Source organism: Myotis davidii, unplaced genomic scaffold (assembly GCF_000327345.1).
Source record: "Myotis davidii unplaced genomic scaffold, ASM32734v1 scaffold323, whole genome shotgun sequence".
Lineage (NCBI taxonomy): Eukaryota > Metazoa > Chordata > Mammalia > Chiroptera > Vespertilionidae > Myotis > Myotis davidii.
In genome coordinates, this window is record NW_006295491.1 from 2,450,711 (window position 1) to 2,472,780 (window position 22,070).

The 22,070-nt window shown below is 46.4% G+C and overlaps 1 protein-coding gene across 2 annotated transcripts in view; it reads right to left on the reverse strand.

The window, feature by feature from the left end:
• Positions 1-954: 954 nt before the first annotated feature.
• Positions 955-22,070, reverse strand: part of FAM160A1 (family with sequence similarity 160 member A1) — a 220,271-nt gene continuing 199,155 nt past the window's right edge. For both annotated transcript variants that reach the window (XM_006770124.2, XM_006770123.2), the window contains 5 exons: positions 16,754-16,944; positions 12,554-13,669; positions 7,976-8,154; positions 7,469-7,607; positions 955-1,657 (listed from right to left, as the gene is read on the reverse strand). In XM_006770124.2, coding sequence (XP_006770187.1) covers positions 1,404-1,657; positions 7,469-7,607; positions 7,976-8,154; positions 12,554-13,669; positions 16,754-16,944 — 1,879 coding nt within the window. In that variant the 3' untranslated portion in view covers positions 955-1,403. The remainder of the gene's footprint in view (positions 1,658-7,468; positions 7,608-7,975; positions 8,155-12,553; positions 13,670-16,753; positions 16,945-22,070) is intronic.

Here is a 22,070-nt window from a genome sequence, read left to right on the forward strand (position 1 = left end):
CCCCCGGGGCTCAGCAGTCACCCCACAGACACAGAGAGACCTGGGGCTTCGGACGTCCCTCCACACAGGAGGCTCATCCTTATAGGTGCTTCTCACCTGCCCCTAATCGAGAGAAGCAGAATTGAATATCCATCAATACCAGTCGTTTAGGGTCTCATTTTTAGCCCACAATTATTTTGTGTTTCCCACTCTTGGTGATGGTTGAAGGAGACTGTAGCTCTAGTTATAATTACTCCTCTCGGAGCAAGCTGAAAAGCAGCAGAGAGGCACTAACACATCACACTGGGGTCTTCCAGTGAACCCCATTATTCAGGAGGCAGTGATTCCGCGTGGAGTGAGTCACTGGCAGGCACTTGGCTTTGCAGGGCTCCCTGCGACCTGTTTGCATTTGCATCCCAATTCCCAAAGCAGGTGTACAGTTCCTGGTTCTCTACAAAGTGCAGCACATTAGGAAAAGCAAACAGAATTTAAATAATTAGCAGTGATTCTACAGGCTGCATTTAGTTAATCTTTTCCCTCCATATTCCCCACACACACACATCAAAAAACCACAAAAAATCCTGCTATGAAAGAGCTCCACAAATTAATCTGATTTTCATAAAACACTTCAAAAAATAATGATGGCTGTCTTATGTAAGTACACAATAGCATGCTTTCTTCTGAGCAAAATCCTAAAAAACCAAAGAAACAGTTTGCATAGGTGTATTTCATTTTGTGCAAATCTGACTAAGATAAGGCTAGTGTTTAGGTGGCACGCCAAATAATCTCTCCAGCAACAAGAACATTTCCCTGCATCCCAAATTCTCTCCAACCGCATCAGCCTCCCAGGAGACAGCTGAGACCAATGGATTTGCCTGTACCATAAGCAATCTATGTTGGGCAGAAAGCGAGCCTTGGACATAAAATGCAAAGGGACAGATGATACGTGCTTACGTGATGGAGGCTCCATTTTTATTCTTCCCTTTGATGAAATGGAAGCCAAAATGCAGAAGGCAACAGGAACGGGTGTGCTTTCTTCACGTGCCATTGAAGAGCCGACCTGACAAGGGGCACTTCCAGAAGTCACTGAGCCCCCATATTCGCTTGGTGTGCTCTACGCTGCAAGATGAGTCGACTCAAAGGGATGAGAGAATAACAACCAAAATATTTGAGGAGGAAAAACTGAGCAAAGAAAACCCGCCCAAGGAGCAGCCAGCTTATGAGACTTACATTCTGTGTGACGCAGGGTGGGAAGGCCCAGCGAGAGAGAGAGGAGGTGCCCAGAAGGTCCCTCCCCACAAATCAAGTATTGTCAGGAAACATCAAAGTAGAAATCTTTGTAAGCAGCTTTGCATTTAACATTCAGTCAAGACACTAAAACCTTAAAAAACAAGAACCTCTATTTAAAAAAAAAGAAAAAAAAGCTAACAATAGGAGTCCTCAAAGTCCCCCAGGATCTTGTAGCAGAGAACGGAGTGTTCCTGGGCCAAGGCAGCCAGTTCCTTCAGGAACTCGGGGAAGAGGGCCGCGGCCAGCATGGTGTTCCTCACCGGCAGGGGCAGGCTTGGCGGCACCCCCGCCACCGCAGCTCTGCTTGTCAGGAAGGGCTGGAGCACTCTTGGGGCACCATCCAGAAGGCTCCTGCCAGCTCCCGTCCTGGAAGCATCCTGAGTGGGATCTGAAATCAGAAAGCAGATGGTCATGGGACCCTCCAGAGCCCTTTACCTCCCCCCTCGCAAGTGTGTGTGTGAGGGGAAGGAGGCGGGTGGGAAGTGGTGGGTCTGATGGGTCCAGTTCCTGTGACTGACTGAAGCCTGAAGACAGCCCTGAGCACACACTAGTCCACTCGGTGGTTCACACACGTGCCCAGCAGATGACTTCCAGCACAGGGCATGAGATATTAGGCTTTAATCCCAAAGCCTGTATAAGAGAGTATGACAAGAATGTGGGTTTATCAGGAACCCCCATGCCCAGGACTTGGCAAAGGGAAGGGTTGAAAAAGGCATCTCCTGCCGACCAGTGATTCTCTCTCATCATTGATGTTTCTCTCTCTCTCTCCCTCTTCCTTCCTCTCTGAAATCAATAAAAATATATTTAAAAAAAAACAAAAAACAGAAAAAGGCATCTCCTGCCATTGCACCAACCAAGTGACGACTTAGCTCACCATGATGGTAATAGGACATCCAGGGGCTCCACCTGCTCTCCCAACCTCCCATGTTGGGAGACTGCCCTACCTGTGCCGGCAAAGCCCCAGCACACAGCACTGCTGCAGGGGGAGGCGGGGCCACATGGCACTGCTGCAGGAGAGAGGCGGGGCCACACAGCACTGCTGTAGAGGGAGGCGGGGCCACACGGCACTGCTACAGGGGGAGGCGGGGCCACAACCACTGCAAGCTCAGCAGCTCCTGCTCCCACCTCTGGGGCTCCATGGTGACACTCCCTCCCCACCCCCCGCAAGCCCCTTCTGGCTGGGACCTCCAGCCTTCAGTGGAGGATAGGTTGAAAAAGCCACTGAAATGTTGGAGATGATGGAGAGGAAGCTGGGTGCTGGGAAGACCAGACTGGGCACTTCCCATAACTGTGGGCATCTGGTGACAAGTGGCTAGGGAGCCTCCCTTAAAGGAAGGTTTCCAGGGGTTTCTATCTCCGTTTCAGTAACATAGGTCTCAGATGATAATGAGCCCAACCTTGAACATATTCAAGTGATTTGAATTTTCATATCAAAGCAGTTTCACTAATTAAAATGGTTCAACTTTCCAGACTATTTAATTCCTGAACATCTCCAGCCTTCATATAGTTATTGGAGTTATTTATGCCTTCTTCTGCCCCCTACTCAAACAGTCTCATTACTCCTCATAAATCATTATATTCAAGCTCTTCATTATTTTGGCTGCTTTTCAGAATTCCAGTCCCATTTTTAACACTCTGAGAAGAGTGTCGCTTAACTACAGTACTAAAAATTCTTGACATTTATAGTACTTTCCATATCTCACTACTATCATCTTTAGTGTTAAAAAAAAATCCTTCGCTTTACTGCTTTAAATATCCTTTTTGATTAAAGCTTATCACAGTTCGTGCCGTGAAAAACTGGAAGAGAATCCGTGGTACCTTTCAGCAGAAGCCCACAGCGTGTCCTGACATCAGAGTGATGTCCGAAGAGTTGATGTCACGGGGGTCCTCTCACCAACCATGGAGACACCCACTCGGCAGCCCCACCCCAACTCCCAGCACTGTATCTCTCTAAGGGTTCCATGAGGCTCACGAAGGATGGTGTGGGGAATGGGACACATAGGCACTAATCCCAGACCAAGACCTCTTCTCAGACTGGCTCCCCACCTGGAATTCCCACCCCCACACTTCTATCACTAGCCTTAAGAGACTCCAGTACTGCGGTGGAGAGCAGACTCTGCCACCTGCTGGCTGAGTAACATCAGGCAACTTTCTTTACCTCTCCGCACTGTAATGTCCTCATCTGTGTAAAGCTCAGAGTTGTAAGGATGAAATGAGTCAATAGGTATAATGTACATGGGGGCCTCTTGATAGGTATCAGCCATGTGTCGTCATTAATTAAGCTACCACTGACTTTACAAAGCACTTCCTGTTTCCTGCCCCTGGGAGGAATTCTCTGATTAGCCTCCCACCCCATCTTATTTACCAAATAGCACCTGCATTGCTGTTATGTTTTTCTTCCTCTGGGAGACTCTGAGATTTCTGAGAGCTGAGCCCCTACTCAATGTGTCCTTCCTGGCCCCACACACTTCCTTACTCATAGTAGAAGCTAATGAACATTTGCTGGATGAATGAGGGAAGAAACTGACCAACATCAGGTCTTCCCTACCTGGAACTATTGATCTCCCTGGAGCTGGTTCATATTCCTGATCTCCATCTTTCTCTCTCAAAATCACTCTTCTTCCCCCGACCCCCCCCCAAAAAAAAGGGGGTTTTGTGGCTCATTTATGTAGCTTAATCCATGAATTGAAAAAAAGTGTCATCGCTAAGGCTCTTTTACCCAGCTTGAATCTGAGACTCCAAACTGTCTTCACTATAGAAGGCAGGTGGCCCCCACTGAGGGGGACCGGGTCTGGCAGGGAAGCCTTATGGGAGCTCTGTCCTATCAGTACGGGACCAGCCTTCCAATAGGTCACAGCCCCATCGGGCTCTCAACTCAAAGCAAGAAAGCCAGAGGTGTGGTCCCTCCCTGGCAAGTAGCTTATATAATGTCTCGGTTTTCTCTTCTGTAAAATGGGACTAATGTCTACCTCACCTCCCTCCCAGAACGAGAGACCAGGGAGAGGACTCCGAATATAAGTAGACACGGCTCCTGTGCTTTAGAAAGTATTTGAGGGGGAAATGAAAAGCCTGGGAAATGGCTGAGCCTCAGAGACAAGGCAACAATGGGATGGCTACCCGGGATGGGATGGCTACCCGGGAAGTCCATGGGATCTGCAGCGGGGGTCACACAACCTATTTTTTTATATATATATTTTTTATTGAGTTTTTACAGAGAGGAAAGGAGAGATAGTTAGAAACATCGATGAGAGAGAAACATCGACCAGCTGCCTCCTGCACACTTATATCCACTGAGCCAAACCGGTTTCGGTCACACAACCTATTTAAAGGGTAGTGAGGAGGCTCTTTTTCTCTCGGGGCTGCCAAGAGGCTGAGGGAACATGGCCTGCCTGACGGAGCAGCTCTGGCTGCCAGCGCCTGACCAAACCCTCAGAAAGCACGTGCACAGAGGCCGGAGGGAGGGAAGCACAGATCAATGCCGGGGTCAGGTGTGGTTTTCAGAAACGTTGACTTGGGTCTGAAAAGCTGCAACCCAGCATTTTCAAGACTAACCCTGGAAAGCTTTCAGAAGTTAGGAGAGCAATCGTTACCGCTCTGCTCCTGGTCAGCAGTGTCAGAGCACAGACACGGACATGGGAAGCCCAGCGTTTGACCTCTTCCCGGGATTCCTCATTACACGTTGTGTGCCCAGGGGGAGCGCTCCTGGACCCAGCTCCTCGGCAGCACCTGCTTCAGAAGTCTGCTATGCACGGGGCCAGGGCCTTCCTCCTGGGAGTCTGAGTTTTTTCAAGTGGAGCGGAGGCTGCCACTTGGCTAACCTGAGAGAAGTTAATGTGGAGAAACTCCACGAAAGGAAAGTCTTAGATCCCAAGAGAAGCCCCACTAAGCAAAGTCCCAAGTGTCACAGGCTTGGAAAAGCATCAGCCACAGCTGATTAATTTGACAGCATCATGTGGGAACAAGCTCCCCTGGACACATTCTCTGGTGGCCACAGCCATTGGTCCGAAGCCAGGACAAAGCACCAGGTGTGAGTGACCCCATCCTTCAGCAGAACACGCACCTCTGACGTCAGTCAGCGTGTGTGCACTCAGCCCATGAACGAGGCAGACAGTCGCAGGCACCTGGGCCTCCTGATCCCGCCTGACTACCCCGGGCCCCCACTTTCAGCTTCCTTATATGAAAATGAACCTCGCAGTGCCTTTCTTGCCCATTTCGCAGTGCTGTTTGAAAATAAAAATTGACCATCTGGGAAAGCACTTTACAAACTACAAAATACAAAGGAAGACCAAGTCTGGAGTGTAATGTAAGGAACTGACATCACCTCCTGCATGGTAGACTGAAAGACTGGCCAGCCTTTTTGCAGCTCTTCCCATCAAGAGGTGGGTGGGGTTTGCTGCTCTTGGACCGGGGCTTCCCCGGGGACTTTGGCCAACAGCATGCAGGATTCCAGAGCCTCAAAAGATTTTCTGTGTTCCTGCTCTCACTGCAGCCCCGTGGCTGTGACATTTGACCAGCAGGGCTAACCTGCTGGATGAGGAGAAACACACACCCCTGCCATCCCCATAGCGCAGCCAGCAGCCACCCATGTGACTGAGGCCATCCCAGACACCAGCCACCTGCAGACAGCAGCCCACGAGCCAAACTCAGCCAAGCCCGGCCCAGGCGACCATGTAGACTCTGAGTCCTCATGAGTGACTTTCTATTAACCCGCTGTTTGTGCAAAGGCTTGGTATGCACAGGAGCTAACTGACGCACCCTCTCTCACAGGGTGAGATGTGGTAACACCCTCCCCATTCAGGGGGAACACAGCTAACAGTCACCGGCTGTGCAGGTGACTAGCAGAGGCCGCATGGGCCTGCAGTCCTCCTTCCCACAGGCTCCTTTCCCTCCATGAATGGCCTGCCTGCTGTCCTCTAGGCCAAAGCCTGAAGCCCCTCCCCGTGGCACAAGGCCCACCTTTCTTGCAAAATCTGCCTTGCCATGCCCTAAGGGCTCTTCACACCCAGAGTTCTACAGCCACAGAGGAAGTCAGAGAAGGAAAACAAATTCTTCACTTAAGAGGCAAGGAACCAGAGGCCTTGGTGAGGCTATGTGATTAAGATCAAAGAGCTGCACAGAGGCGAGGTCAGCCTTCGGAGTTTCCCTTAAAGTAGGGGTCCTCAAACTTTTTAAACAGGGGGCCAGTTCACTGTCCCTCAGACCGTTGGAGGGCCGGACTATAGTTTAAAAAAAAACAACTATGAACAAATTCCTATGCACACTGCACATATCTTATTTTGAAGTAAAAAAACAAAACGGGAACAAATACAATATTTGTATTTGCATGTGGCCCGCGGGCCGTAGTTTGAGGACCCCTGCCTTAAAGGGTTAAAAATTGCCCTGAGGTAGATTTCTGCCTTTGGGAGCCAGTATCTGACCACAAGCCTTTAGCCCACGACTGAGAACCCCACTCTCACCACTAGTCTCAGTCTTTAAAATGCCGGGTTGCAGCTTTTCGGATCCAAGGAAAACGGGCATTTCCTGGTCTGCACACCCCAGGCCACAGTGATAGCCAGGAGGACAACCGGCCATTCAATCTGTCCGAGCTGAGCTTAAGCCAAGCAAAGCGCGGTGCTCCCCAGGCTGGCCGGCCAGCAGGATGACCTCAGTTCTGCAGGGCACCCACCTTCCACCCTCCCTGCCCACCTTGCCAGGCAGGCCCCGTGAGCTGATGAAAAGTCACCTTCAGGAACTTTAAGCGGAGCATAAACTTTCCTTCTCCCAGTCCAAATGATTAGTTTGTACCTTCTAGAGCCCTGAAGCACATTTATTTGGGGCCCAAGAGTCTCTAAAAACATAATGAAGAGAACAATGCCCTCCGCAGGGTAGGGCTGGTTCAGGGTGTGCAAGGAATGCCTCCCGCCCCGAGGCACTGTGTTATTTATTCTAGGCCCAGGACAACCCACACATCACTCCTTCCCTACGGGAGCAAATGCCCACTAGACCCTCCAAACAGGCAAATGGGCCGGGTGTGGGCTGGCAGACCTTTCTTTAGACTTAAGAACACTAACAGGAAACTCCTCGCAGTTGCATAAAAAAGAAAATACAGTTTAGATGCTTTAGAGCCCAAGAGCCTATGCAGCATCTTTGAACCCAGATGGGGAGGCGGGGAAATGGAGGAGCAGGAGAAGGAGAGATGCAGGGGAGAAGCCCGGCTCACCTTTGGTTAGCGACTCAGCTGTCACGTTGGATATGTCCACTCGGAAGATCAGGTATTGCTGGGCTTGTATGAGGAGCCCTGGGAAGTCTCTCTCCATAGAAGCAAACTGTTCGATCTTGTTTTTCACAGATGCGAGGACCTGTCAAAAGGGCGTTAATGATGTTACTGCTTCAAATGGAATGCTGGCCCCAGTTGTCAATCTCTCTCTCAGGGGCGGCCCTCGGTGCAGGAACTGTTCCGTTCTGCATTTGCTCACTTTTAACTGACCCACCAGGGTGTTGTAGTAGGGCTCCCTCTAAACACCAAACTAAATGAAGTTTTGCTATTTGCTAGAATAATCTACACACAACTAGCAAAACAGGATGAGGAGGGAGAGCAAATGAATGAGAACAGAGGAATTTTTTTAAAAAAAAAAAACCCACAAAATAACAAGGGAAGGAGGGGAGAAGCCCTGCTCATCAGCACCCATAAAATCAACAAGGGTGGATGTGGGCTCAGCTAGCGCACCTGGTAGAGAGAGCGGACGCTTGGCTGGAAGACCATGTTGGTGTTGAGCAGAAAGGAGCGCAGGAGTGGCTGCGGGTAGCTGGCCAGCTGCGTGATGATCCCGATGAGCAGCAAATTAACGTGCAAAGAGTTCTCCAGCATGTTCTCCAGCTTCGACAGGACCACGCTGATGAACGGGCCTGAGGGAGAGACACGGGCTTCAGGGCTGGTGGGCACAGGGCAGCCACAGGGGCCACAGCTCCCAAACCACAGCCCCGCCAGGTCCAAGTCCAGTGCAGACCCAGGAAAGGCAGCTGGGTCTTCCCCTGCCTCAAACCCAAGCACACAACAAACCACCGCCAAAAAAGGAGAGCAGGCAAATGGGCATGGGAGCTACTCTCTTGACTCCATGAGCACTTTTAACACTTGGGAAACTATCATAGACCTTGACAGATAATTTAATTTTTCAACTTAAGGTATGCTTTTCCACACTGTTTCTGTACTCAGTGCTGCCTATGCTCAAAGCCATGACGTTTTTCAGCTCATGACCCAGCATGTTGTAGGGCTTCATGCAAACATGAGAGGCCACAAGTTTGGGGAACAAAAAAAAATCTTTGTGCTATTAAAGAATAGCACACACATATGAACTGTGTTTATCAGATAGGTACACTGTGAACGGGGGCAGTCTGTCCCCAACAAGCACTGTGAGAAAGATTGTCTTGTCAAATGTCACAGTTCAGAAGGACAAGGAGAGAAAGACAAGGTAAATGAGGCAGGTAGCCCCGAGCAACTTGGTAACCACCCTTCAATTTTCAGATGGGAGGAAGGGAGAGAAAGGACTTCATCTGGAGAGAGACAGTTTGGTATGTCATAGCGTCCTTAAAAAAAGAAAATCTACATTTCATTAAAAAGCAGTTCCTAAGAAAATTAAGAAAAAAAGAAGCTTCCACTAATTTGGGTCACCAGAAAATTAATATGCTTTGAGTTCATTGAAGACAGGGGAAAAATCCAGAAAATTAATCTGGCAGTAATAAAATTACCGGAAGATATTTCCTAGTTTTACCATAAAAATGGTCCATTAAGCAAAATCAATGAGAATTTTGTATTTCCCCCAGTGGAGCTATTGATGATGCCATGAAACCATAGCATATTTATAACAAAGCACATATCCTTTGATGGATAAACGTGCCTTATGAAGACGTCACTAACATCAATATGAGTTTAACTTCACCACAAGAAGCTTCGTTCAGAAGCCATGGTGGTGAGAAATGAGCGCACCAAACACAAACCTCTTTCCTATGCGGGCGAGTAGCAGGGCAATGGTTCCGCTGCCAGGAACACAAAGCATGTCTCTAAGGGGCCTCAAAACACAGAGAAGGCACCATCCCCTCGTGAACCGAACTGAGCTTCGACGTCCCAGCCTTGGGAGGGGGGTTGAGCTCCTCAGTCACAGTCGATGGCCCAGAAGGTCAATGGACTCTTCACACAGAGAGCCTTTGGAGAGCCCTTGCTTGCAAAACAACCCTGGCAGTGTTTGCCAAACATATTCAGGAAAACTAATATGCTTGGGTTGAAACCCCAATTTGAAGCATCTTGATGGACTTCCTTCAAGAACCCCAGAAGTGTCCTCAGGCATCACAATGCAGTTCTAGCTTTCCAGGTGGATTCACAAGAGGCTGCTGTCCTCACCCTCCTCAACCCGGGCCCAGTCTTTCACATCCCCTCTTGCCCACCCCTGTACAGTGCCAGGCTCCGCACCTGCTTCCTTCCGGAGGGAGCAGACAGGTGAATTAAACCGTGTGTAGGGGGGGAGCGTCTCCGGTAACACACATGGCCTTAGTGTGAACCCTCAGTTTCCCTGGCACATCCCCGACTACACTTGGCCTCAGCCGGCCATCCCACAGACATGAAGGTGGCTGTCCAGGCAGTGACCAGGGCACACCATCTGTAGTCCAACACCACTGCAAGGGCAGAGAGAAAACCAGCGTAATCGCACCCTGGGAGCAGGCCATCACTGTCTCACCTGAATGACAGGATATTAGTTCAAAGCCAGAAGACGGTCATTATGAGCCACTAATGACATTAGTTACAACTTCTTAGCCATGCGCAATAAGAAATAGACATTAAACCCTTTCAAACTCCTGTTTTATTCTTAGTTGATTTCTAGCACTTTAAAAGCAGTTCCGGGGGTGGGGGGATTGGTAAGCAGCTGAAAAGCAGAAAACTCAGCTACAATTCAGAAAGCCACAGGTGTGTATGGGGGTGATGCCTGAGGAAGAGTGACTGGTGGCATTTCTGAGGTTCTGGATGGAACCCCATCAAGTTGCTTTCAAATGGGGTTGCAATCCAGAGTTCATCCCCCTCTTCTTCTAGAAGGACAGATAAACTCCGCAGCCATAAGATATGCAATTTTTCAGAACAACTACTGCAATCTCTACTGCCCTTCCCTGTCACTCACCCCCCTGTCCTCAAGTGCCCCTTCCCCTGCCTCAATATGACCCCTCCCTCTCCTGTATTTCCTGGCTCCAACGAATGGAGCTGCCATCAGTTCTGTGCCCCCTGTGGGCCTCCTCCGAGAAGCCTCCTCCACTCCCTGCCCTGGGCCCCCACAGGACTTGGCACATAGCGACTGCCAATGCATTTCTCACTAAAAGAGTTCAGTTCTTTGTTGATGTCTCCTCTAAACGTCCGCAAACTCCTTCATTTTTGTGTCTTTAGTACCTAGCATAGGACCTGCCACATAAAGGTCTCTAACAAAATCAATTAGATAAATGAAAGGGAAACTACTTTGGTTTTGCTGAGAGGCAAACTCATTTCGGCGGAAACCAGGATCCTATGCAGAGATGGACGTTCAGCCTAATGCTGCAGAACACACGAGGACGAAGTTCATATACGCGGGAAGAGTAAAGTCTCCTGAATTGTGTATGTGTTAAAATGACCTATATATGTCAAAAAACTACGTTTTGTTGGCTCTCAGGTGTATCATAAGCAAAATATTGATGTTATTTAATATGGTATTGTATTAGCTTTTGAGGTTTTTTTGCCCTAAGCTATAGGTACTCGGTTTCCTCAATTTACATATTTCCCAGGGATGAGACTCCTTGATAGAAGGCTGTCATTCTGAGGAAGGCTGGTCATTCGCCCTTCGCCCGGGGCTCTGGAGAACCGTTGGGAGTTCCTGCTAGGTGAGAGTCAAAGGGACCTGCTTCAGGAAACACTGCGACTCCTGCGGTCCCTCTGCCCCTTTCCTTGCACTGAGCTCTCTGCCCTTCCTTCAGTTGGTCTGGGGCCTTCCCTCCCCATCGACTGGGAAAATTAAGCTCATTTAATCCTTTTTATTTATGATTGACTGACTGATTGAATTTTAATTAAAACCCATTCACACTGAAATGTTATCTCAACTAGAACCTCCAGCCTTTAATTGTGGAATTAAAAGCTTTCTCCCCATTTAGGCCTCAGTAAATAGAAGAATAAGTATTGGAGGAGGATCATGAACCCGCAGGAAGCCTACCTGGCCGGACCAGCAGGTGATGTGACTCCCTCTGTGTTGGTTGACTCGAGGAGGTGGGAGTAGGTCACTTCTCCCCATGCTGCCCGCTACTTGCAGGGAAGGACCAGCCTCAGCTGAGGCTGCTGGGGCTGCCAACAACCTTAATAATGGCCCCCCAGTATTACATTCAGTCCTCACGGGGGAGAAGGGCGGGTCAGGGACACCAGGTCACGTGGCTGAAAGTGCCAGCGCCAGGATTCCCGGGGAGGCTGGACTCCAAGGCCACTGTCTGTCCCGCGGTGATGCCAGCGCCTTGAGGGCCTCTCCTTGCTACCCGAACACCGTCGGGGGCCCTGAGCTTGACGAACCCTCTGTGCCTGACCCTCTGCCTCACCATGTGCAGGTTTGGATGTTACTGGCCAATATTTAATGACCTTCTGCACCATAATTTCTCATCCAACCCACTTACCTGATATCCTCCCCTATCACTTTGCCTCTCCCGTGAGTCTACCTGTCGGGAGGGTGTATCACTGGGACCCCCACTCTGAAATGAGCTTTGTGATTATCTGAAATGAGCTCCCAGGCAAAGGCCCAACTAACCAATGGCCCGATGTGTCCACAGCAAGTGTTCGGGGTGCGGACCACCTGCTCTGGTCAGTGTGCAGGGGCTGGGACAGAGCAGAGAACAAGTCAACACCTGGGCCCTCATGGAACATACACTCTAATGGGGGGGAGGGGGGAATGTGCTTTTAAGAAATTCACATGAAATAAACGCTAAGGAGAAAAATAAATTAGACTAAAGGAAACGAGGCTATTCAGTAACGAGACTGGATTTCTTATGTGGTTTCAGCAGCCCTATTACTATCACAGGCATGACAGTAAAATTTAACCTCTAACTTGCTGTTGGGAAAAAAAATACATCAATCATGGCAAGACTAACAAAATAAAATAAAAATGAAACCACCCCTTCTCCACTCTTCATAAAAATACTTACGCCCCTCCGTTAGGTAAATGGCTAATGCCCCTCGCCCCCACCTACCTTACTCTCCTGTGTAATATGCACAAGTGCTTTCAAAAGCAGAAATCACAAAGCAAGCTAAGCCGGTCACCTGTGAACGGGGCGCTCTGAGTCCTCACGGGACGGCGACTGGCACAGTCAGCCTCCTCTCTCACCCCGAAGGGGGAGGGCACGGTCTCTTCGGCAGGAGCTTCCGCCATCAGAGAGTCAAAGTCATCCTCCTCCTCCTCCAGGTCCTTCTTCCCCTCCTCCTCCTGCTCTCCTTTGCTCTCTTCCTTCCCCTCTTGCTCTTCTGGGAGGAGCAAGGAATCGGGACCCTGGGAAGAGGAATTCTGCCCCATCAAGCCCTGGGTGCCAGAGTCCAGTTCTTTAAGGATCTGGTCGTACCGGGCAATGAAATCTTCACCCTCCGGGTCAACCGCCGTGGGGTCCGCACCGCGCTCTGCCTCGGAGACAGAGGGTGCTGCCTCTGAGTTTGATTCCGGGTCCGCCGGGGGCCCCTTTGCTGGTGGTGGCTCCGCGGACACATGGGGAACCACCTCTGAGTTGTCCTGGTGATGCTCCTCGGAGTCTGTCTCTGGCTGAGGGCTGGGCAGGGGGCCGTTGTTCGTGGGGGGGCTCTGCCCCTCGGTCTGGCCCTGGGCCGGGGGCCTCGCAGGCTCCTCCTGTGACTTTCTGGTGTCCTCGGCGTCCTTCTCCGCACACAACCTGTACACCATCACGTCGTCCTGAAAGTCGGACTCCTCGATGTACGACCCTTTGAAGCGCAGGATGGCGTTCTTCTTCATCTCCTGGATGTGTTTGGGGGGCTCGATGGGCGCCGGCGGGCCGGGATTCTCCAGGTCGGCCCCCGAGGAGATCCCGGTGTCATAGCTGTCGTCCCACTCCAGTTCCGTGTGGCCCCTGTCCTTTCTGGGAGGCAGCGGAGGCCCCGTCTCCCTGGGGAGCTGCTGGGGAAGCCTGAGCCTGAGCCCGGGGCAGGCGGGGCTGGTGGTGCTCTCCTCCGTCAGACTCTGGAGGAAGGTGTCAGGGTCCGGGGAGTCTCCGTCGTAGAGGGCGGACCAGACCCGGCAGTCCCTCATGCAGTGGAGGATGTTGGCGTGGGCCTCCCAGAGGTACTGCAGGTAGCTGATGTCCAGGGCTTTGCCGTACTCCACGATGCAGGCCGATGGGGAGGACGCCTCAGGCAGCGGCTGCTCCAGGGGCCCTGCGGGAGGCAGAGGCAAATGAATGAGCCCGGACACTTCAGAGAGGTTGGGGGACAAAGGCCGTGGGCAGGGATGTGACTATCCGGCTGCTGAGACCTTCTTTCACCAGCTACTTTGGTTCTAATAATTTCTGATTAAATGATTTTTGAATAATTTAAAATGCTTAGATTTTAAGAAGGAAAGATAAGAGCAGAAAGTCTACCCTAAAGGAGATGTAGAACCAAGGGGCCAGTCAGATACTGGCTGTCTCCAAAGGAAAACTTACTTGGTAGCAGTCCTCAGAGCAATAAGAGCTGATCGTGGCAACCTCTCAGGTTGCTGAGAGGATTGAATTAGGTAACATATCGGATATAGTACCTGCCACAGTGTAGGTCATGATTTTAAAGATTTTTACTTTGATTCTAAAATGGAAGGCCTGTAATCCATGAATTTGGGGAGCAGATTTTCTCTGGAAAACCCTGGGTTTTTAGGAAAGCCTGTTGACTTGTGCTGCCTTCCTGGGAACTGTTGGGGTTGATGTGTACCACACGGTCTCTTTATGATAAAGTCCTATTCACTACCAAAATGGTTCTGTTCACCAAGGGTTGCTTCAAGTGTTCCCATACTCTGCCTTTGATGTTCCAGTTCTTTACTGCAGAACTGAAAAATAGGGACTCCAGGGGAAAAAAGGACTCAAACAAGGAAACATATATACTCTGCAGTTTCCTTAAACATCTCCCATGTGGCAAGTGCTTTATTGGTGCTAATTCAATCCTCACAACAACCTATGTGGTAGATAGTACTTTCTGCATTTATAGATTAAGAAACTGAGGCTGAGTCATAGCTGGTTTGGCTCAGTGGATAGAGCATCAGCCTACAGATTGAAGGGTCCCAGGTACAATTCCAGTCAAGGGCACGTGTCTGGGTTGTGGGCTCGATCCCCAGTAGGAAGCATGTAGGAGGAAGCCGATCAATGATTCTCTCTCATCATTAATGTTTCTCTCTCTCTCTCTCCCTTTCCCTTCCTCTATGAAATAAATAAAATAAAAATATACTTTATGCCCTAACCAGTTTGGCTCAATGGATAGAGTGTCGGCCTGCAGACTGAAGGGTCCCAGGTTTGATTCCGGCATGTACCTTGGTTGCAGGCACATACCCAGTATGGAGTGTGCAGGAGGCAGCTGATCGATGTTTCTCTCTCATTGATGTTTCTAACTATTCCTCTCCCTTCCTCTCTGTAAGAAATCAATAAAATATATTTTAAAAAATATACTTTAAAAAACGAAGAGATCTTCTAACAAAAAGAAAGAAAGAAATTGAGGCTGAGACATACTAGTAAGATCACCCAATTAACTGGTCAGTGGCAGAGCTACCGCTCAAGCACAGGCTGTCTCCTGTCACTCCCTGCTCTTATTTCACTTGATGCCACACCTTTGCAAACTTCTTGTCTCCTCATTATCTAAATCTCCTCCAGGCTAGGCCAGAATGGGACTTTTAGGAATATACATTTTCAGGCCATCAAGGTGGACATAATTCACTTCTTATGGTTCTACTGCTAAAAGGTTAGTGTTGACCTCTTATCCCCTATAAATAAAAAGACATTAAAAAAACAATACTAGCAATATTTATTTAGCACTTACTACATGCCAGGTAGTCTTTGAAAGCTTTACATGTCCAAGGGCACTTATCCTTGGAACAACACTTTCAGGCAGGCACTACTTTATATACGAGGAAAACAGTTTAAAAGGTTAAGTAATTGGCCTAAGAAAGTAACAGAGCCCAAGATTCAGAATCCTAGTTCTTAGCCACTGCACAATAATTATAGCATCTATCTCCCCACCCACCTAACTACCTTTCTTTCTATGTAACCACCCATCCGTTAGAGCATTTGTCTGCTGTAAGGAACCCCAGAGGTAGCATAGTGGAAAGAACAGAGGACCTACCTGCTAAATAACCTTGAACAAGCTAATCCCTCTCTCTGAAGTTGTTTCTTCAGCTCTAACCTGGGCATACTACCTTTCCCAAAGAATTAAATATGATAATACAAGGAAAGAAAGGTTCAGACACTCCACAATTGTCCGTTTAACTTGAATTTTGAATCTGTGGCAATATCAGCCACAGAATCATTCTTGAAGTAACATTTTTAGTAAATAAAGACATCAAGTTTCAAATATGTTTTTAAAAAATAATTACTTGGCAGGAAAATCAAAGAAATCCACATTAGTTTAACCAACAGGAAAATATACCTAAAATCCATCTTGTTATACTACCACAAAAATTATTAATTTTCATGCATACACTGTATATTTAAAGAGCAAAAATCAGTATGACAACCTTAATTTCTAAAAATTACATTTATACCAAATAGGCTGATATTTTCTGAATCGAACAGACACAGATCAGATCATCCAAATCAACACCAGGACTGGGCCACATGCTGGTGGTGGCGGGACAGGCAGAACTCTCCTGGACTAAAACAGCCCTCTGACCGCTAAAGACACACGACGCCTCCTCGTTCCAGCTGCCTGCAGGGAGCCAAGGCTGATCGGTGACTATTTCCATTTTACTTGTACAAGATCAAGTACAGCTGGCAAACAGCACATCAGGCCTGTAGGTCAGTCAAATGACTCAGATACTGTTAATGTACCCTAAATTTTGACCTTCATGAGACGCATCACAAATTTTGAGTTTTATGGTGATACATTATTGACAGGCAAGCACCCACAAATGGGCCATTTCAGAAATTAAAATAAGAGCTAATTCTATCTTAGCTCTTCCATCTCCACATCCCTCGCCCCTATTCTGTTTGAGAAGACATAGTGGTATGCATCTTCCTTTACATTTGGATTCTGAGGGCGACACTAGAAATCCTAGTTAAAATAAGGTCTGGGTGCATGGAATCGGCGACAGCTGGGCATGAAAATGAACACTAACTACAAAGTATCATAACTCCTTACGATGCAGAAAAGGACCCCCAACAAAATATTCATAAAAGACGCAGAGCTCACCGTCTTATTCTCCATCTTCTCAAAGAGACCCACATCCCCAGGAGAGACAGAATCTGGTATCCTTTTGTTTAAAGAGCCTCACCAGCAAGTTCCTACCTGAACTATCGTGCGTACACTTTGACCAGAGGATATAATCCCTCTCTTGGTTCCCAAGCGTCAGGGTGATCCCGCTGGAGCAGCAGACCGGGGTCAGGGCGAGCAGCTTGGCTGCAGACACCGAGTAGCAGTCTCTCTCCTTCACAGCCCACCTCTGACTCAGCATCATGTGGTTGCAAGGGATCAGATACCTGGAATGACAAAGGGTGGTATTCAGTCTCTGCAACCTCCGTTCCCAACCAGCACCTCCTCAGCCATAATCAGGACTAATGGCCAGGGGTGACCCATCCTCTCCATACTCTCAATCCATCTATCCCACCAGCCCCCAGGGTTTTCTCTCTTGTTTAAAATTTGTCAAGAGCTTCTTTCTTCTGACAGAACAACCCCCTATGCAGAGCATTTGAGGGCCTTCACAATTCAAGCTGCACAAACTTCCTCATTTCTTAATGGAGCTGCTATCCTATCCCTCTTTGCCTCTGTGGCTCTGCACCCACTGTGATCTTCACCCAAAAAGTGCTTTCCCTGCATGACAAATGCCTTGTCATCCTACAAAGTCCAGCTTCAGTGTTACCTTTTCCAGGAAGGCTTCCAGGCTACCTACTCCAAGAAGACAGATCTTCTTCCGCTATGCTCACAGACCTCTACTAAAGAACTAGTATTTAGTAAGTCATTTTGGTGTTTGCCTCCTCAATACAATGTGCTCTCAGAGCAAAGGGCCTCTTTCAATAATTCTGAAATATAATCCCAGGAACTCTGCCTCCTAGTGGGCACTGAAGGACAGTGGAATCGCTTCATAGTACAAGTCTCCTCCCATATTCTCCTGAGTGACTATGAGAAAATATGGTAGCCAAGGACTCACTGAGGGCCCCATTTCACACAAAACACTTTTGGTTGGTGATCAAAAGCATCCTAGTATCATCATGACCATGGAGACAAGAAAATCTGAGCAATCATTTCTGGCACCCTTAGAACACATTGTGGGGAGAAGAAAGTGTGTTCAAACCAAGCATATTTCATGATTTAAGTTGATAAACATGGATTTCTACTCTTTGTTGAAATATTTTTAAAAATGGTACACTGGATCAAACCTAATAAAGCTACTTATCAAATATAACCAGTGTGTAGCTTGAAATTATATTAGAATAAAGAGGTATTGGGAATTTATAACTTTGCAAACACATGCTTTCAGTAGAAACTAAGAATTTTCTTCTGAGTAAATTAATAAAGGAAGGTCCCCTGTAGGTTGAAGGAGAGATTCTACAACAAGTGGGGAAATCAGTTCAAATAAATAACCCCCTCATATTTAATGCAGTACTTCTACTGTGTCTTTATAATGAAGGCTAATTCCAGAGGGAAGGGCAGAAAAACTGTACACTGACTCTCTGCCTTTCCATCATTTATAGAGAAAAAATTTTTTTAAAACGCACAAAAACAAAACAGACAAACAAACAAAAATGAACGTTCACTGCAGCATTATTTACAATAGCCAACTTAGGGAAGCAACCTAGGTGTCCATTGATAAATGAATGAATAAAGAAGATGTGGCACATAAACACAATGAAATATTACTCAGCCATAAAAAAGAATGATATTCTGTCATTTGTAACAACATGGATGGACCTAGAGGGTATTGTGCTAAGTGAAATAAGTCAGACTGGAGAAAGACAAATACCATAGGATCTCACTTATATGTTGATTTTTTTTAAGTCAAACAAATAAACAAACAAACAAACCAAACAGAACAAACTCATAGAAACACAGAACAAACTGATGGCTGCCAGAGGGGAGAGCATTTTGGGCATGAGTGACAAGGTGAAGGGGATAATAGTGAGTAACTTTGAACAGTGACAGATGGTTACTAGTATGGTGATCACATCATAAGATATAAAATGTTAAATCACTATGTCGTACACCTGAAACTAATATAATATTGTACTATTATTGGCCAACTATACTTTAATTTAAAAAAAGAAAGAGAACAAATGTCAGATGCTTCCCAATGTCAAATATCAAAATGAAGTGGCTGTCAGTAGCAAAAAGTCACTGAGGAATTTAGTATAAGTATTTCTCATCAGACTATTTTTTCATTTTTACTCTACTTATTTTGTTTAGGAGCCTTATTTAAATTCAGAAAGTCATAAATATAATCACAAAGTAATAAATATCTGATTTATCTTATTTAAATTCAGAATAATATAATATATTCACAAATATAATCACAAAGTAATAAATATCTGATTTTAGGAGTCCAGATTACTCAAAGCCATCCCACAACATAGCAGGAAAAATATATATTGCCCATAACTGTCCTCCCTCTTTACATTTTTTCCCCAACTCTCTGCACCCTTTGTCTATTTTCTCTTTTCCTGGGTATCGCTCATTAAAACAAATCATCATCACCTCTGAAACAATTCAATGACAACCAGTTGATAACAAAGCACACATATTGCCTATTGCTCCATCAACAATAAAAACAAACAAAACTGCAGTACAATGATGTAAGCAAGGTGCTTCTTGTGGGATGATGATGATGGCCTGAATAACAGACCACTAGGCAAACATTTAGAAAGCAATGTTAAAGAATTTCAGAAAAGATTGTTTCATTTTCAAAGACAGTATGGCCACATTTCTCCTATTTGTCCTACCCTTAGGCTGGCTGGCATTCCGCACCCCCCCCCAGGCCCCCCAGACACCTAACTCCCATGCGAGATGGAAATGTTCCTGAAGTGCACACACAGCTGCTCTTTGAGCAAAACAGCCTCTATCTGAACACAACAGGCTATGCAGTTCGTAAAACTGACAATGGACCAACACTTCGGAAAAAAACACCCTACCCAGAACATTCATCAGTGGCATCCGGAGGATTAAGCAGCTAAATTCTGCCTAAACTGGGAAGAGCCAGGAACCTGGGGGGTGATCTCTCTCTTCACTGCTCGTCAGCATTTCTGCCTGCCTTTGGCCTATCACATGTCACATCCATGGAGATGGATCATTTCTCCTTGGTTTTCTGTTCACTAAAATAGCCTCTCTTTGGGGAGTATCTTATTTCAATGTACTTTTCTGATATTTTGCTAACTGAAAGAAGGATATCAGTTGCAATTGGATTATCACTTTGAGACGTCAACATTTAAGAGTATTTGGGTTGCAATGAAATTGATGTAGTTATTACTTATTTATCACATAACAAATAACTCCATTAAAAGGATTCACATAACCTTCACTGCTCTATTGCCTCCCAGATCTACAAGTTTATCGTGTACACTTGAATGACAACAGTGGCAACAACAAAAGGATGGCTTACAAATCTATTTTTTATGTCCCTTAAGATAAAGTTCAAATGAATAACAGAATAAGGACTTTTCATTGTCCTTGCTTTTGGTACAGATTCTAAATCAGAAGAGACATTGTTTTTATTAGTTTAAAACGCATTTTCTAGAAAATTCCACTTCCTTAAATTTGTGCAATACCTCATAGCATTTCAACACATTTTCACAGATATCACCACAGTTGATCCTTCCAAAAACCTTATGAGGCAGCAAATTCCAAAACCAGAACAGGTCAAGTCAAATCAGCAGTTCACTCCCACCCACTCTGGGGCCCTCGCTGGAATCTTGCCTCCACTGTTCATAGCCTTGTTTTCATATTTTTTATCTCTTTATTTCTTTCTGCTGCAAACTGAATAACTTCCTCAATCTATCTTCTAGTTCATTAAGTATCTCTTAATCTGTATCTTAAATGCTATTTATCCCAAACACTCAGCTTTTTTCATTTTAATAATTACAGTTTTTGTTTCTAAGAGCTTTAGTTAGTTCTTCCTCAAACCTGCTTATCATTTTTGTTTGATTAAAACTATCCATTTTCTTAAAAGAAAATAACACATGTTGGTGAGGATATGGAGAAATCCATATGTTGGTAGGCATGTAAAATGGTGCAGCTGTTATGGAAAACAATAAAAAAATTAAAGTAGAATTACCATATGACCTAGCAATTCCACTTCCAGGCATATACCCAAATATATGCAGGGTCTTCTAGAGATGTTTGTACACCCACAGTAGCATTACTCACAATACCCCAAAACTGGAAGCAACCCACAGTGCCCATTTTTTTTTTTAAAAAAAAGATTATATTTAAATGGTAAACTATTATTTCATCTATTGATCAATGAATTAAAAATATGGTATACATAGAATCGTAATCTGCATTCAAAAGGGAAAAAATCAGACATGGTACAACATGGATGAACCTTAAAGACATTTGTATACTAAGTGACATAAGTCAGGTACAAAAAGGCAAACACTATTGATTCCACATATATGAGGTACCTAGAGTAGTCAAATTCATAGAGTCACAAAGTAGAACAGTGGTTGCCAGGGGCTGGGGGGAGGAAGAAATGGGGAGCTATTGTTTAATAATTACCATGTTACTTTTGCAAGGTGAAAACAGTTCTGAGATGGATGGTGGTGATAGTTGCACAACGATGTGAATGTACTTAGTACCACTGAACAGTACAAATAGTTAAGAGGGAAAATTTTGTTATGTGTATTTTCCCACAATTATAAATAATTTTAAATGTGGGGGGAAATCAGTAGTTCAGGGGGCAGAGACCAGGAAGTAGAGGTTGCCCAAGTATCTCCCACATGCTCGACTTCTCTGTAAGTCCTCTATTCGCTCTTCTCATGGATTCCCCAGGCAGTGCGGCAGAATTAGAAATAAACCATTCAATAAAAGGCAACCTTCTTCTTCATCATCATCATCGTCGTCATTATCAAAGAAACAAAGAAGAAAACCTAGGACCAGATGACTTTGTCCACATTTTCCCCGTTATTCTATTCAGAACCTGAGATAATGCATCCTTCATGCACTCTTCTAGTAATTCCTGACCCAGGAAATAACTAGTCCTGACTTGAGTATGTACAATGAGCTAATTAATTCTTCACCTTCATAAGGTAAAAATCTGCGTTTCAAAAAAAAAGCAATAACTAATATCATCTCTAAGGACAGTTTTTAGTAAACATCACTTTATAAGCAGACAAAAGGCAAGGAGAGGCCACCTTGGAAAGGTAGACCACCAGCTTCCACCGCCTGGCTCAGCTGGCCGGCTGCCCAGTGTGGGTAAGCTCCGCCCCTCGGAGTGGGACCAGGCTTCCGAGTACACTAAAAGAGACACCTGCTTTTCATGCCTCAGAGAAGCAGTATTCGAGAGTTTACCATTTACATATAATCAGGTTTTGCCCTTGTTGGAGGCAAAGTCTAGTTTTGGGGTATAGAAAAGGCTTTAATAGCTGCTCTGATGGATTTCACCCAGCGTCGCTAATGC